The 15,408-nt window shown below is 39.8% G+C and overlaps 2 protein-coding genes and 1 long non-coding RNA gene across 5 annotated transcripts in view; all 3 read left to right on the forward strand.

The window, feature by feature from the left end:
- Nos (Nitric oxide synthase) overlaps positions 1–3,668 on the forward strand; it is a 77,071-nt gene extending 73,403 nt beyond the window's left edge. For 2 of the 3 annotated variants that reach the window (XM_065478201.1, XM_065478203.1), the window contains exons 18-24: positions 186–355; positions 493–507; positions 1,226–1,436; positions 2,144–2,231; positions 2,286–2,550; positions 2,617–2,808; positions 2,997–3,668. In XM_065478201.1, coding sequence (XP_065334273.1) covers positions 186–355; positions 493–507; positions 1,226–1,436; positions 2,144–2,231; positions 2,286–2,550; positions 2,617–2,808; positions 2,997–3,104 — 1,049 coding nt within the window. In that variant the 3' untranslated portion in view covers positions 3,105–3,668. The remainder of the gene's footprint in view (positions 1–185; positions 356–492; positions 508–1,225; positions 1,437–2,143; positions 2,232–2,285; positions 2,551–2,616; positions 2,809–2,996) is intronic. The other variant, XM_065478202.1, reaches the window with a different exon arrangement.
- Positions 3,669–4,440: 772 nt separating this feature from the next.
- On the forward strand, positions 4,441–6,563 carry LOC135936062 (RCC1 and BTB domain-containing protein 1-like). The gene is made up of 9 exons (XM_065478743.1): positions 4,441–4,519; positions 4,578–4,730; positions 4,784–4,995; positions 5,075–5,245; positions 5,633–5,865; positions 5,932–6,014; positions 6,073–6,233; positions 6,287–6,411; positions 6,461–6,563. Exons 1-9 carry the CDS (start codon positions 4,441–4,443, stop codon positions 6,561–6,563), a joined length of 1,320 nt encoding a protein of 439 aa, XP_065334815.1.
- Positions 6,564–8,701: 2,138 nt separating this feature from the next.
- On the forward strand, positions 8,702–14,769 carry LOC135937681 (uncharacterized). The gene is made up of 5 exons (XR_010574520.1): positions 8,702–8,886; positions 8,940–9,635; positions 9,708–10,042; positions 10,101–10,225; positions 14,682–14,769. It is a non-coding gene; the product is annotated as an uncharacterized LOC135937681 (long non-coding RNA).
- Positions 14,770–15,408: the final 639 nt, after the last annotated feature.

Genomic DNA, 15,408 nt, shown 5'->3' on the forward strand with positions numbered 1-15,408 from the left:
GGGTAAAGGAGAAGAGAGGGAAAAACAAGGGAAAAATTAGGTGCAAACGTACACTTCTTAATTGAGTGATTTCTCAACTTTAACAATTTAAATTTCATTCCCCTTTCCCCTCCAACCTGAAACCCTCCATTTACCTCCCCTTGCCATTTTTAATCAATATTTTCTCTCCCTACGAATTTTCTCAGGGCTGTTGAAGAGTTGGGACCCGCATCCGAAGCTGCCTGCGACCTCGTTGCGCGAGCTCTTCTCGCGCTACCTGGACATCACGACGCCGCCAGGGCCGTCGGTGCTGCGGCTGCTGGCCGGCGCCGCGCGCGACCCTGACGAGAAGCAGCAGCTGGACAAACTGGCCGCTGTACGTATGCCGACACGTCTGTCTGTCTATCTCTCTCTCGACGTGTCCTGTCTGTCTCCTCTGTGTGTGCGTCAGGCAGAGTTGTTCCTTTCAATGTCCCAGCCGCGCCACTAATCGCAGTCAATCTTGTTTTTCAGGCAGGCCTAGGAATAGTAAGAACCCTTTTCGAAATTCTCCAGTTTTTTCACTCGATTCGTTCTCTATATTCGTTCGTTCGTTCTCTGCTCTCTTTGATTCATTATATCTCTGGTACTTTTTGCAAATTTTGTGGACTTGCCAGTTACATGCCTGCTTTTTTCATCCTCTTCTCGTGTTGGTTTGCCAGTTTTCTCTTGTTACTTACATATTACATCACTGTTTTGTGGCGCTACTTCTCAATTTCGGCAACAGAATTAATAACGATACGAACGAGAACAAAATTTTGCAGTTCCGCCGCACTGATTCCAGCAACCGAGCTTCGTTCTGCATGCTCTACGTATATTCTTATGCCAAAGTGCTGTCCCAATTTTTCATACTAATTATGCGAATGACCGACATTTGTTGACCACCTTTTCATCAGCTGCATGCGTTTACTCTGGAAAATCACATTTCATTTCGGTATTTCACCGACTAAATTCAGGTTGGTTAATCTTTGACTGAGAAATCCCAAGGGAATACTTATATGTTTCGTTTTCACGCAATATTCGCTTTAAATTTCATCACTGTTTGCGCTGTTTGTCAGCTTAAGCCTTTTTTGGGGACGTGTATCCAATTAAATCTCGTAAAAAAGGGTCAAAGATTGACCGGGTTGCTTTTTCGGAGTTCTGTCGATTTTTGGCGGTCTGAAAAAGGGGGCGTGGCGCTACAATCTTTGCTCTGGTTGGCGCGCAGGAGCCTGGCGCGTACGAAGACTGGCGCCACTGGCGGTACCCGCACCTCCTGGAGGTGCTCGAGCAGTTTGTCTCGTGCCAGCCGGACGCGGCGGTGCTCGCCTCGCAACTGAGCCCCCTGCAGCCGCGGTTCTACTCCATCTCCAGCTCGCCGCGCGTCCACCCCGGCGCCATCCACATCACCGTCGCCGTCGTCTCCTACAAGGCCCAGGGTAACACCTCCACTTCCCCTTAAAAGCGTTTATAAACCCGGAAATAAATTGGAAATCTGAGGATATCCGCCTATGACATCAGGCTGTCCAAAAGTATATCATCCGGATATCCTTTGGATACCCAGATATCCTTTGGATATCCAAGGATATCCGCCTATGACATCAGGCTGTTCAAAAGTCCGGATGTCTGGATATATCATTTGGATACTCGGATATCCTTTGGATATCCAGATGGATATCCACCCTATTTGTTAAAAAGTATTTTATCCGGATATCCTGAAGGATATCCAATTTTTTGCCGGGATTATTCGATGCGTTAAATCATCTATCTCTGTCCAGTTTCCTTACCTTCCCTGACACCTGAGTCGAATCTCTATCTGAACTGTGAAACCAAAATGGCGTGTCTACCTTATCCTGAGACATGAATTTCCCCTTCAGTAGTCGACAGTTGACTTTGAATTACCTAGCATATGAATATTCTCTCTTACCTTTGAATTCAAATCCAACTAAAAAAAAATCACAGGGACCTGACTTATTCAGGGTAGTCCGTCATCTTTTAATTCGAAAATCAAACCGTCACTCTCCATCACCCTACTTTAATCAGTAAATTAAAAGATACTAATAAATAGGATAATCAATGATGGCATTCACCTGACCCTGATTTTCCCCTCCACAATTTTAACCCGAAAAATTATTAATTTCCTCAGGTGGTGGAGGCCCGATGCATTACGGAGTGTGTTCCAACTACTTGAAAGACTGTTCGCCAGGCGAGCTGCTGCACGTGTTCGTCCGAAGGTACGACGCCTCCTTTGATTGCACCACCTTCCGAAATTCCCCTCTTCTTTGCAGCGCGCCAGGCTTCCACATGCCGGAGGACCCGATGCGTCCGATCATCATGGTGGGCCCTGGCACGGGCATCGCGCCCTTCCGCGGCTTCTGGGAGCACCGCAGGGCCGAACTGGAGAAGACCAGCAAGGCCGGCAACATGTGGCTCTTCTTCGGCTGCAGGAACAAGGAACTCGATTTGTACGCCGGAGAGAAGCAGGACATGCTCGCCGCCAACGTCCTCCAAAGGGTCTTCCTCGCACTCTCCAGGGAGACCACCATTCCAAAGGTTAGATAAAATTAAATGGCGTCTCGTCAGGGTTAAAGACTTAAAGACACTCGTTTTTCTCCGCAGACGTACGTGCAGGATTTGATTCGGACAGAGGGTGCTGCCATCTACAAGCAGATCGTGGTGCAGAAGGGCCACTTTTACGTGTGCGGCGACTGCACCATGGCCGAGCACGTTTACCGGACCCTGAAGGAGATCATCAGGGTGCACGGTGGCATGAGTGACAGCGCTGTTGAAACCTACATGTTGCTATTAAGGGTACGGCAGAGTTATAATTCATTTACAAATGTACCTCCAGTGGTAGAGAGGGGACCAACTGTGTTGAACTTTATTTTAATTCAAAAATTTGCTAATTAGGCATTCTAATTTGAATATTTTCACTATTTTACAAGTCCAAAATGCCAAATTAATAAGTTGATTATTAATCATATTTATTCCTTTTTTAGGACGAAAACCGCTACCACGAGGACATTTTCGGGATCACCCTGCGGACGGCCGAGGTACACAACAAGTCACGCGAGTCGGCACGCATGCGGATGGCCTCGCAACCCTAGAAGACCTGACCATGAGACACCCTGACGCGATTTGTGACACCAAACCTAAGGAAAAATTCCCCGCAATGGCTCTAAAACCGATAAAATTGAACACGTCATTTCCGAAGAATCGATTAAATATGAAAATTGACCAAATAAAATTATAAAAAATACAGAATTCACGGTTGAATCTGCATAATATACAATAAACAATTAATCTGTACTAAATTATTCTTTCAGTCATGCAATTTCGGAAATATTCTTCATTGTGATAATGAATTTTGCGTTAAATCCCTAAAAAATAATAATTTTTCCTGCTGTAGCACGTGTGGAAATCGATTATGTGAGTAAGACACGCGTGTTTTGGAATCAAAAGCCAGATATCGAGTAATTATATTGTACCGTAGTCGACTTATAGCTGAAAATAATCAATATCCCACTTCATATCATTACCATTTTGACTCGCAACAAATTCTCTTCGATCGCCGCTGACGCTACGAAAATACGGCTCTATGCCGCAATTAATAATTATTGTAATCCAGACTTATGTATTAATAAAGTTAGCAATTCTCTGCGCAAGACCAACGAATGCTGTTTCAATTTTTCTAGTTGATAGATTTTATAAAAATTGTTAATTATCCAACGGTCACAAAATCATGAATAGCTCGAGTTTTAACGATGCTAGAACGACAAATTTTGAGCCAATAGATGCCTATTTAGCCGGCAAAGAATTTAGAAAAATTATAATTTGAGTGATTTTGGAGTTTATATATTTAAAAAATTGATTTTTTTATCAAAAAGGGCCCTAATTTTTTTAATTATATGAAAAAAGGATATTTTTAATTGCATGTATGGTACAGTTTTACCTTTAGAACATACTTTGAGTCCCCCTGATGTCAGATGAGACCATCAGAACAGGTGAGAAGTCAAACCCTGGTGTCAGGGTGGCCCTAAAGGATTGATGTCATGAAATTCCCATAAGAAGCCGCTTTTAGGACGCCTGACGGGAACTGTATTGACTCGATCTGCAAGATCTGCACACTGTTGAAGCTGCAAACTCGAGAACTTTTAGAAAATATGCAATTTTAACCTTTTCGAAGCCATCAAGAGGATGCCTAGGAAATGCTTTTTGATCTGCCCACAAAATTACTTCTCTGAAAAATCGAGGATTAATTTTTTATTTATATTTAAGAACTGTCCTATCAGCAATTTATTATCTCTTGATTATTACACACATCCAGATTTATTATCTGAAAATTGTTTGCTTGCGGTTCTGATTAGTTTTTATCTCGTGATGCGCCTCTCTTAACAGTCTTGCCGCACACATTCACGGCTGAGGATTTTTAGATGCGCTGTCATGTTCTCGGACAGCTGGAAAATATTGGCGTCGCTCAGCGACCAGGTGAAGAGCAGCATCCGTCTTGCAATCGTCTTCAGTGAGCACCTAAACTATATTTTATATTTAATCCAGTTTAAATTTTACCATAAATTAAGATGGCGGGGGCAGTGCAATTTTCGCGACAAAAGACGACGAGGTTTTCGGCTTGGGACAAAATGATTTTTGGTGTTTGGGCACGGGCGAAGACAGTTCCCCAGGACTAGGAGAGCCCCAAAGAATCAACGCTTTGTGCGGACAGAAAATTGAAGGCATAAAATTAATTTCAGCCTCGTGATAAATTATATTTTAATGAAATATAAAGGTCTTGAATACAGTCAAAGATTCTCGGTGTTCGCGATTTCCGATTCCGGCTCGGTTTTCGCGTGGGGAGCAAATGGTTGCGGGCAGCTCGGACTTGGAACGAACCGACAGACGAATATTCCGACCAAAATAACAGGAAAATTGGAGGAACAAACTGTTGTGCAGGTTGCCTGTGGCGAAATCCATACTTTGGCTCTTACATCAGATGGACAGGTTTTACATAGATTTTAATTATTTTAACATTTTGTGAGTCATATATAGAGATCGCGGATAAATTTATATTTTATTTAAGGTTTTCGCTTTTGGCTACAACTCTTACGGACAGTTAGGATTAGGAGTGGAAGGCAACTTCCTCATGAGTTCTTTATTTCCGCGGAAAGTTGAAGGTCTGCTGGCTGGCAGCTTCGTCACCGCAATTGCTTGTCGACGAAATGGATCATTAGCACTTCTCAAAACTGGAGAGGTAACGTCTGTTTGATGAAGTTTCTGAGCCACCAATCGATTCCTGAGGGTCGAATTAGGTAAAACGGATGTTTTTCCTTCTTAAAGTGCAGCGCGACGTGCGAACTTTTTTTTCCCGCCAAAACAATTTGAATGCGAGAAGCGCGCATGCGTGAGAGCTGGCTCGATCTGACAGGTGGTTTCTCGCAAGTGCTCTCAAACCAGCTGTGACGCGTGCGCACTTCTCGCATTCATTTGTTTTGGCGGGAAAAAACATTCGCACGTCACGCTGCACTTTTTGGTCGGCAAAAATGTCAACTTTACCTAATTCGACCCTGAGGAATCGATTCGTGTGCTCAGAAACTTCATGAAAGACGGTCTTTTAATTTTAAATGTTGTTAAAATCAAGGTTTTCATTTGGGGCGCACAAATTGATGACACGTTTATCACGTTTCCGCTACAAGTGCTCGGCCTGGAAGGAGTCCCGATTTCCAGGATTTCATGCGGAAGTAATCACTTCCTTGCCTTGTCCAATGACAGAAAAATTTACGCCTGGGGAAACAACTGTTCCGGCCAGCTGGGAATCGAAAGCGCGGATGAGCCAAAAGCCACTGCAGAAATAATTCCGGCATCTCTAGGCAGGTCGGGGTTCTCTTTATTTCAAGTCTCATCTTTAGAAAAAAATTTAATTCCTTCCCGTATATATAGAGTGAAGGAAATTGCTGCTTTTGCCAACTCGAGTGCTGCGTTAACCGAGTCAAATCAGGTTTACGTCTGGGGACAATACAATGGTGCGAATTTATTTATTTATTAAATGATTTTGGAGAAATTCAGCACGAAAATCCACAGGGCAAAATATCACGAGTCCTACGGTCACTTCGCATTCGTCCTTTGACAACGTTTTCGCTCCTGACACATTCCGACCTTTGCGCCCGAAAGAGGATTATTCAGAAGAATTAAAAATGAAGGACACTCTCGACGAATGCCTCAAACGGGCCTTCAATAATCCTGTAATAATTTTAATTTTGTTAGGAATTACAAAATGTTTTACTCGCGTGAACAGGACATTTCAGACTTTACGTTCATCGTAGAGGAAAACAAAATCCACGTGCACAAATGCATTTTGATGCTGCGATGTGCGGTCTTCAAGACGATGTTCCAGGGTGATTGGAAGGAGAGTAAAGCCAGGTGACATCGCCCTGAATTCTAACTTTTATTCAATTTAAATTAATTTTAGTGAGCAAAAAATCGAGGGGCACTCCTTTGCGGCTTTTAACGCCTTTTTGAAATACTTCTACACGGACAAGCTGGACGTTCATCCAAATTTGGCCCTTGGTTAAAAATTTTAACAAGAATTTCAGCATAAAATTTTATCTAATTAATTTTTAGAGGTAATTGATTTGGCCCACTTCTACCATCTGAATGATCTTCAAATGAAGTGCGAGAAGCTGATCAAAGCTGGGTTGACAGTGGAAAATGCAGCTTTGGTTTACGACAAAGCACTCTTGCTCAGCGCCAAGGTATTTTGTTTAAAACAAATAAGGATTTTCCACTTTTACATTGAATTTAAAATTAAATAGGAGCTGGAGGCTTTTGTGTTTAGCTTCTGCATGGAAAATCTGACTGCTGTTGTGAAAAGCGACAGTTTCAAATCACTGGGAGAAAAGATCATCAGAGATTTCTTCCAACGTGTTGCTGAAGAGGGAGGCTTCATTAAATGATAATTATTTCTGGATTTGGTCTTGGAATTAATTTTTTTTTACTTGCATAGTTTAGAATTAAATAAATTGATTTTTCGGGTTTTTTACTCCTGTTTTTAATTCATTTTATACCCTTCTGATAATACCGTCTTATCATAAAAGTTATCAGAAAGAGCAGCGTCATACCTACTGTCACTGTGTCTCGCCTTGACAACCCGCTTTAAAACTTAATATTTCTGGCAAACAGTGTGTTCACGATTTAGGGGAGTGTTGACAGTTCAAAATAATATGTTAAATGTTAAAGTAATAATATGCAAAAGAGGTGTAAATTTTAAATAAAAATCTAGAAACAAATATCCAATGAATATTTCCTACAAAATCATTTCTATTGTAAAAAATTGCAAGCATTTTCGTAATCTTTCCAGACCACTTCCAAATAAAAATCATCAAATTCATCATTTTCGTTTGGCCGCCTGCAGATCGTGCAACTCTTATGCAACCTTCTGCAATCACAGTGGCACGTGACCCAAGTGACGAGGGAAGGGGCAGGCAGCTGGCAGCGCCGCCAATCAAATGAATGAAATGAGTCGCAGCACAGATTCATTTCATTGGTGGAGCAGCCAGCAGCCTGCCTTCCCTCCCCCCTCTGACGTCACATTGGTCTTGCAGGTTGCATAGGCTGCTCGATTTTCAGACGGTCAAACGGCCCTATAGTTGATTAATAATTAATACTCGCCTTGCCTTTACAAAATTGATATTTTTCGATTCAAGATTACGCGTTAATTTCGAATCCCTTCACCTCGTAATATTTGGCCGATATTTTGCTCAAATACGTCACTGTTTTATGTTGAGTGAAATTCGCGGTGCTTGGATTTTATTGCCCTTGATTTGGGTTGATTAAGCTTGCACCGCTGTTAATGATATATGGTTTAATTTTTTCCATCAGTCCTTTTGCACCTCTTCATCAGATACGTGTTAGTTGGATTGATAATTGGATTAATTTTTATTGTTTCTTTGCTATCAGTTGAAGTTAATTTATAACCCAGCTTTGAGTGATACATATACAGAGCGCCTCGTCGTTCTTATCTAAAACCTGGTGTTAAATTCCTTTTCGATAAAACACACAAATCCTTGGCTCTTCGCGATAAACCAGAAGAAGAGGATATCTTAAAGCTAGAAGGCAAGCGGAAACGTCTTTTGCTGCTGGAGAACGTCGATGCGATGTCGCAGATCAGGCTGGAAAAGTGGAAAATATTTGATTCGCTGAGCGATCAAATCAAGCGGAGCATTCGCCTACGCCTAGCACGCGTTTTTCGTGAGTTTTAAACAGTTTTCCCAATATTTGTTCAATGATTTACATTAATATTTTGGGGACGCGTATAATTTTGTTTTTAAATAAATGGATTATCTCATAATGCACCCGGTAATTTTCCTGGGCCCGCGGGAACAGATATAACAATTCACATTATTACCACCGTTACCTGCTCGCAAGAACCGTATTCCGGTCCCCTTCTAACTCAGATTTATCTTTGGAATATTCTATAGCGAAAGGTAGTGCGACCTATGTGACGGAGCAAGACGAGGTTTTTGGCTTGGAAGCAAATTGCTATGGATGTCTTGGCACTGGTGACACAATTCCGCACCCAACACCGACAAGAATAGACGTTCTGTGTGGACAAAAAATTCAAGGTATTAAAAATTTTATATTTTACCTGGACCAGTACAATTTTCCATAATATTTTTGCAAGATCTTGAAACTAATAGTCATGGAAACTCGTTCTTTGCGATTTCATCTCTTGGCTCGGTTTTCGCATGGGGAGCAAATAATTTTGGCCAGCTAGGACTGGGAACGGATCAAGATACGAATATTCCAACCAAAATATCAGGAATTTTGGAGGGAAAAAAGGTTGTGCAGGTTGCCTGTGGTGTTAACCATAGCGTGGCTCTTACATCAGATGGACAGGTTGCAATGAAAAATGGCAATTAAAAGCTGAAATCAATTCAAGGTCAACCTAGGTCTTTGCTTTTGGTAACAATCACAACGGCGGGCAATCAGGACGGGCAAACAACGTTAACACTCGACGAATTGCCGACGAATTTTTGGGACATGTAGGACGGGAAAACAATGCTAGCACTCATATGCCAGCAAGAGTTGACGGCCCTCTGGCGGGGAAGTTTGTGACCGCGATTGCTTGCCAAAATAATATACCCGTAGCACTCCTTGATTCCGGAGAGGTAACGATCGTTTAATGTACATGGAAAGGTAATAAGGAATATATAAGAGAAACGCCACATTAATTCAGGTTCTGATACTATGCGCTCTCAAATTTTTGTTGAACAGCGGCAGTTAAAATACATACATGGGTCTTTGCTTGTTGAGCAACAATTAAGAAAGGGCATGCGATCTAAACCTTCAAAATCCATATTGTGACGTTTCTTTTTACCCTCTACAAGGTCTATCAAACTTAGAAAAATTTTAATATATTCTTTTAAGGTCGTAGTTTGGGATTGGAAAACTATAGACCCCACGAACAGAGATAGATTTATCCCAGATATCCCGTCTGGATTGGGACGAGGAGTGACGATTTCAAAAATCACTTGTGGCCCTAAGTTCACGTTTGCTTTCTCTACCGACGGAAAAATCTATTTTTTGGAAAACCAACGAATGTTCGGAGGTTTTTTGCCGGAGATAATTGCTTCAGCTATAGGCAGGTGAGAAAAACTTTTAATTTTCATGCTTTCCATTGTTATAATCGTTATAATTATCATTGTTTACGTCTTCAGGGTTATTGATATTGTTTCTTCTTCTGATGTAATTGCTGCATTAACTGAATCGAATCAAATTTACATCTGGAGACCTACTTACTCGGCACGTGAGAGTTTTATTAATTTTTTAGAACAGAGAAAATACACAATTTGTTAAAGATAAATTGATAATGTGTCCAACGGTCACTTCTTTCTCGTCACTGGATGAAGTTTTCGCTCCAAACACATTCCGACCTCTGCGACCAAATGAAGCTTTGCCAAAAGAACAAATGATGACAGACGCACCCAACGTAAAAAATGAACAACTCACGAAAACACTTCATTATTGTGTCAAACAGGCGTTCAATGATTTGGTAATTTTATTTTAATTAAATGTTTTATCTGAGACTGATGAGCTTTTGGAACGAACAGGAAACTGCTGATTTTGTGTCCGTTGTTGACGGAAAGAAAATCCACGTTCACAAAACGATTCTGATGCTCCGCTGTGTCGTCTTCAAGACAATGTTTCTGGGTGATTGGAAAGAGTGTCACGCAAAGTATCAAAATTTTCCCTAATTTGTCACATTTTGATTAAAACAAAATAATTATAGCGAGTATACGATTAAGGGGCACACTTTCGACGCTTTCTATGCACTCTTGAAATATTTCTACACTGACGAGCTTGATGTGCAGCCAGAAAAAGCTCTCGGTAAATAAAATTAATGTGATTGTATTAGAGAACATTTTTTTCTTAATATTATTAGAATGTTTATACCTGGCCCACTTCTACCAACTGAAAAGTCTTCAAACGAAGTGCGTGCGACTGATCAAATCTGGCGTGACAGCTGAAAATGCAGCTTCGATTTACGACAAGGCTCTTGTATTTGGCAGCAAGGTTACTTTTAATATAAACTAAAAAGAATTGGTTTGGCTTATTTTATTATTTTTAGGAACTCGAGGACTTCGTTTTTAGGTTTTGCTTGCGAAACATGACAGCAGTGGTGAAAAGCGACGGTTTCAAAAAATTGAACGAGAAAGTTGCCATTGGTTTCTTCCAACGCGTTGCTCAACAAGGAGGCTTTAAGAGCTGAATTTTCGGCTATCTTTTCAAGAGCTGTTAAGACGGCTGGAAAAATTATGTTTTAATCTTCATACAAATTTATTAGTGTGTGTGTTGCAGCTTAATGATATTTTCTTTTCTTATCCTTGGTCTTTTGAAATAAGAGTTTATGTTAAAAAAATGGAATATTAGTTATTTGTATAATTCTGCTTTATTTTAACGAATAAAAAGTAGAAAATTGATATATCGTTTGTCTTTTCCTGAAAAGCTATGGTGTAAATTTCAAGCTACTATTAAAAATGTTTAATTCAATCAGTCACGTTTTGTGGCTCTGCTTGTGTCATGATTCTGATCCTTATCAATTTTTATATGAAGGTTGCAATAATTTATGCAACGTCTTTACGTCTGTTTCTATCTTATCTCGAAAACAGTTTTACGATGCCTCCATCTGCCACACCTATTATTGACGAGGCTGCAATTTATGATAAAAAGTTTTAATGTGACATTTTTATTAAAAAACTGTCTAATAAACCACGTAGCATTATTTACGTTTCATTCAATAAATATATAATATATTATGTCAGGGTAGGTTTACTCTGACGGGAGCAACCGATCAATAGAAGTATAACAATTTATCGATGTTGTGGCGCTCAGGGTGCACGAGGGGATGGAGGGACAGTTAACAGTCGAGGAGAGAGGAGAGACTGCGAAGGAGACGAAGACGAACCACCGGCGCAAGGAGTCGAGCCCCCCCCCCTCTCTCTCTCTCTATCGCAACCCTGACTATTTAAAACTATAGATATTGCTTGGGTCCTACACAATATTTCAAATCCATAAACTATTTAAATTTATTTTGAAACAGTTTCAGAGAAAGTGAGCGTCCATGCTTCACAAAGAGAAAAAATTGGAATAGTTGAAAATTAAGGGGGCATCGAAGAGGGTAGGTGAGGCGTATCGGAAGAGATATTCTTTTAATTTTCTGTGCACTGTGCACGTGACTTCTTGCACACTCGCGTCTCTGGTAGCAGCCTTATCAAAAATTGTAGCGTCTGCTTATCTGTATATGAATTATCGATGGCTTGCTTGACAACCGTGGGGCTCCAGAGCAGACAAACCAGTATTAATATTTTTGTTAAAAGCAGTGTGTGTTGTGCTTGGATAGAATAATAAACTGCTGAGCAATGAAGTAAGGAAAATACGATTTTATTGGTTAGTATTTCAAATTGGTATTAAAAAAGAAGTTTGTGTTTAAATGCCCTCAAGTCCTTGTTTAACTAAAAACTCTAATCTTAAACCTGGAGTTAAAATCCTTATCGATTGCACACGAATTCTTAGTTGTTCGTGCTACACCTGAAGGAGAGGCTATACCTTAAAGATAGAAGACACAGTCGCAAACGCTATTTGCCGCTGCGAGGATCATCGGCGCGATCGGCGCAATGTCGCAAATCAGGCTGGAAAAATGGAAAATATTCGATTCGCTGAGCGATCAAGTGAAGCGGAGCATTCGACTAGCACGCGTTTTCCGTGAGTAAAAAATTTTTATTTTACATTAATTTGAATATATAATACTGTTCTTTTTTTAATATTCGGAGGAGCTCTAACATATTTATATCTATACATATAAATGGATTTTCTGCAAATATCCAGGCTGCCAGATCTCATGATATGTGATCGTGGTCACCCCTGTTTGCTCGCAAGAACACAGTATTTCGGTTCCTTTCTAACTAAGATTTTCTTTTGAACTGTATTATAGCGACAAAATTAGCGACAGAATACTCAAGTCCTCCGACCAGTGCGTTATATGTGACAGCGGAAGACGAGGTTTTTGCATCCGTGCAAATTTTGAATGGATGTGACACAATTCCCTACCTAACAACAAGAACCCAGCAATCATTTGATCCTTCAAGAAATGAAACTTATGACCAGGCTCATTCCGCATTCTATAGTTTTGAAGAGGAGGCTATGTCATATATAGCTGGTTATTCTTCGCAGCGAAAAATAGACGTTTTGTGTGGACAAAATATGCATGGTAAACATAAAAATTTTCTATTTTACCTGGGCCAGTACATATTTCCATAATGTTTTTTCAAAATAAAGGTCTAGAAATCAGTAAAAGAAACTCGATCTTTGCGATTTCATCTCTTGGCTCGGTTTTCGCATGGGGAGCAAATGATCATGGCCAGCTAGGACTGGGAACAAATCAAGATACGATTATTCCAACCAAAATATCAGGAATTTTGGAGGGGAAAAAGGTTGTGCAGGTTGCCTGTGGCGAATCACATACCTTGGCTCTTACATCAGAAGGACAGGTTCCAATGAAAATGCAATTAAAAGAATAAAATTAATTCAAGGTCAACCTAGGTCTTTGCTTTTGGTCACAATCAGCAAGGGCAATTAGGACTGGGTAACAACGTTAGCACTAATATGCCAGCAATAGTTGAAGGCCCTCTTGCTGGGAGGTTTGTCACCGCGATTGCCTGCCAAAGTCATACATCCGTAGCACTCCTTGATTCCGGAGAGGTAATAATGATCGTTTATTATAAAATGATTGGAAATGATGATGAATTTAAGAGTCGCCACATTAATTCTATATAATTCTTCTTGGTTCTGATACATGGATTTTTAATATTGTCCTTTGACCTACATAAAAATAGGCGTGCCATCTGAACATAAATCTAGATCAATTTCTTTGATTCACTTTTTACCTTCCTTCCTCTGTTATGTGGGTGGGTAGATGAGTTTTTATTCACCTTAATCTACACAAATTTGATAATCCATATAAAACTTTTTAAACGTATTAATTTAACTATTACTTTTATTTAATTACTTTTTGTTACGAAGAATAGGATTAAAGGTAGATACAGATGCTAATACATTTTTATCTGAGATTGTTTTGTTATGTGTTTGGATATCTGTATATCTACAATTTTGTACATTGCCAACGTAAGGTAAAATCATGTTTAAGCTTAGAGCTGGCTACACCCATGAATTATTATATCTTAATAATGTAGCCATCTTAACCCCTATTTAACGAATTTTTAAGGTCTCAATCCTATTGGATACAAATGTAAATATTGATTTTAGGCATTCGCTTGGGGTTTGAATAACAATGGCATTATGGCAATCGAAATGAACCAACAACAAAAAATCCCAGTCAAAGTTTCCGGATTGGAAGGAGTGACGATTTCGAAAATCTCGTGTGGCCATGGACACACGCTTGCGTTGTCCACCAACGGAAAAGTCTATTCTTGGCAAAACAAACAAATAAACAGTCATGCTCTTTTTGGAGCCAGAATGGAAAGTTTTTTGCCGGAGATAATTTCTTCAGCTATAGGCAGGTGAGGAAAACTTTCAATTTTCATGCTTTTCATTCATATTAAATATATATCGTTGTTTTCATCGTTAGGTTTATTGATATTGCTGCTTTTTCTGACGCAAGTGCTGCATTAACTGAATCAAATCAAATTTACATCTGGGGTCGTCACGGAAGTGAGGATTTTATTTCTCTTTTAGAACAGTAATTCAAAACAAGCGTTCCAGTTCAAATGATACCGAGACCAACGATCACGTCGTTTTCGTCTCTGGACGAAGTTTTCGCGCCAAACACATTCCGACCTCTGCGACCGAATGAACTAATGATGACTCCTGCACCCGACGCAGAAAACGAACAACTCACAGACACACTCAATGATTGCCTCAAACAGGCGTTCAATGATTTAGTAATTTCATTTTATTTAAATGTTTAATCTGATACTTATGAGCTCTTCGGATGATCAGGAAACTGCTGATTTTGCGTTCGTTGTTGACGGAAAGAAAATTCACGTTCACAAAACGATCCTGATACTTCGCTGTGTTGTCTTCAAGACAATGTTTCTTGGCGATTGGAAAGAGTGTCACACAAAGTATCAAAATTTTTCCAAATTGGTTTCATTTTAATTAAAAAATAATTAAAGCGAGCATACGATCGAGGGGCACAGTTTCGACGCTGTCTATGCACTCTTGAAATATTTCTACACTGACGAGCTTGATGTGCAGCCAGAAAAAGCTCTCGGTAATGAAAATTAATTCTATTTTATTAGTATCAATTATTGTGACTTAATATTAATAGAATGTCTGAACCTGGCTCACTTCTACCAACTGAAAGGTCTTCAAACGAAGTGCGTGCGACTGATCAAATCTGGCGTGACAGCGGAAAATGCAGCTTCGATTTACGACAAGGCTCTTGTATTTGGCAGCAAGGTAACATTAAATTTGAAATACAAAATTTACGTTTGGCTTAATATTATTTTTAGGAACTCGAGGACTTCGTTTTTAGGTTTTGCTTGCGAAACATGACAGCTGTGGTGAAAAGCGATGGTTTCAAAAAATTGAGCGAGAAGGTTACCAGTGATTTCCTCCAACGCGTGGCTGAACAAGGAGGCTTCAAGAGTTGAATTTTCGGCAATCCTTTCAAGAGCTGTTAAGACGGCTGACGGAATGATAATGTTTTAATCTTCATATAAATTGATTATTATATGTGTTTGTTGCAGCTTAATATTATTTCCTTATCTTATCTTTGGTCTTTGGAAAGAATAGTGTTATATTAAAATAATGAAATTTGACTTTTATTTGTATATTTCTGCTTTAATTTAATTAAAAAAATAAACACTGGATATAATTAATCTTTTCCTGCATCATTTT

Source organism: Cloeon dipterum, chromosome 2, assembly GCF_949628265.1.
Source record: "Cloeon dipterum chromosome 2, ieCloDipt1.1, whole genome shotgun sequence".
In the NCBI taxonomy this organism is placed as follows: Eukaryota; Metazoa; Arthropoda; class Insecta; order Ephemeroptera; family Baetidae; genus Cloeon; species Cloeon dipterum.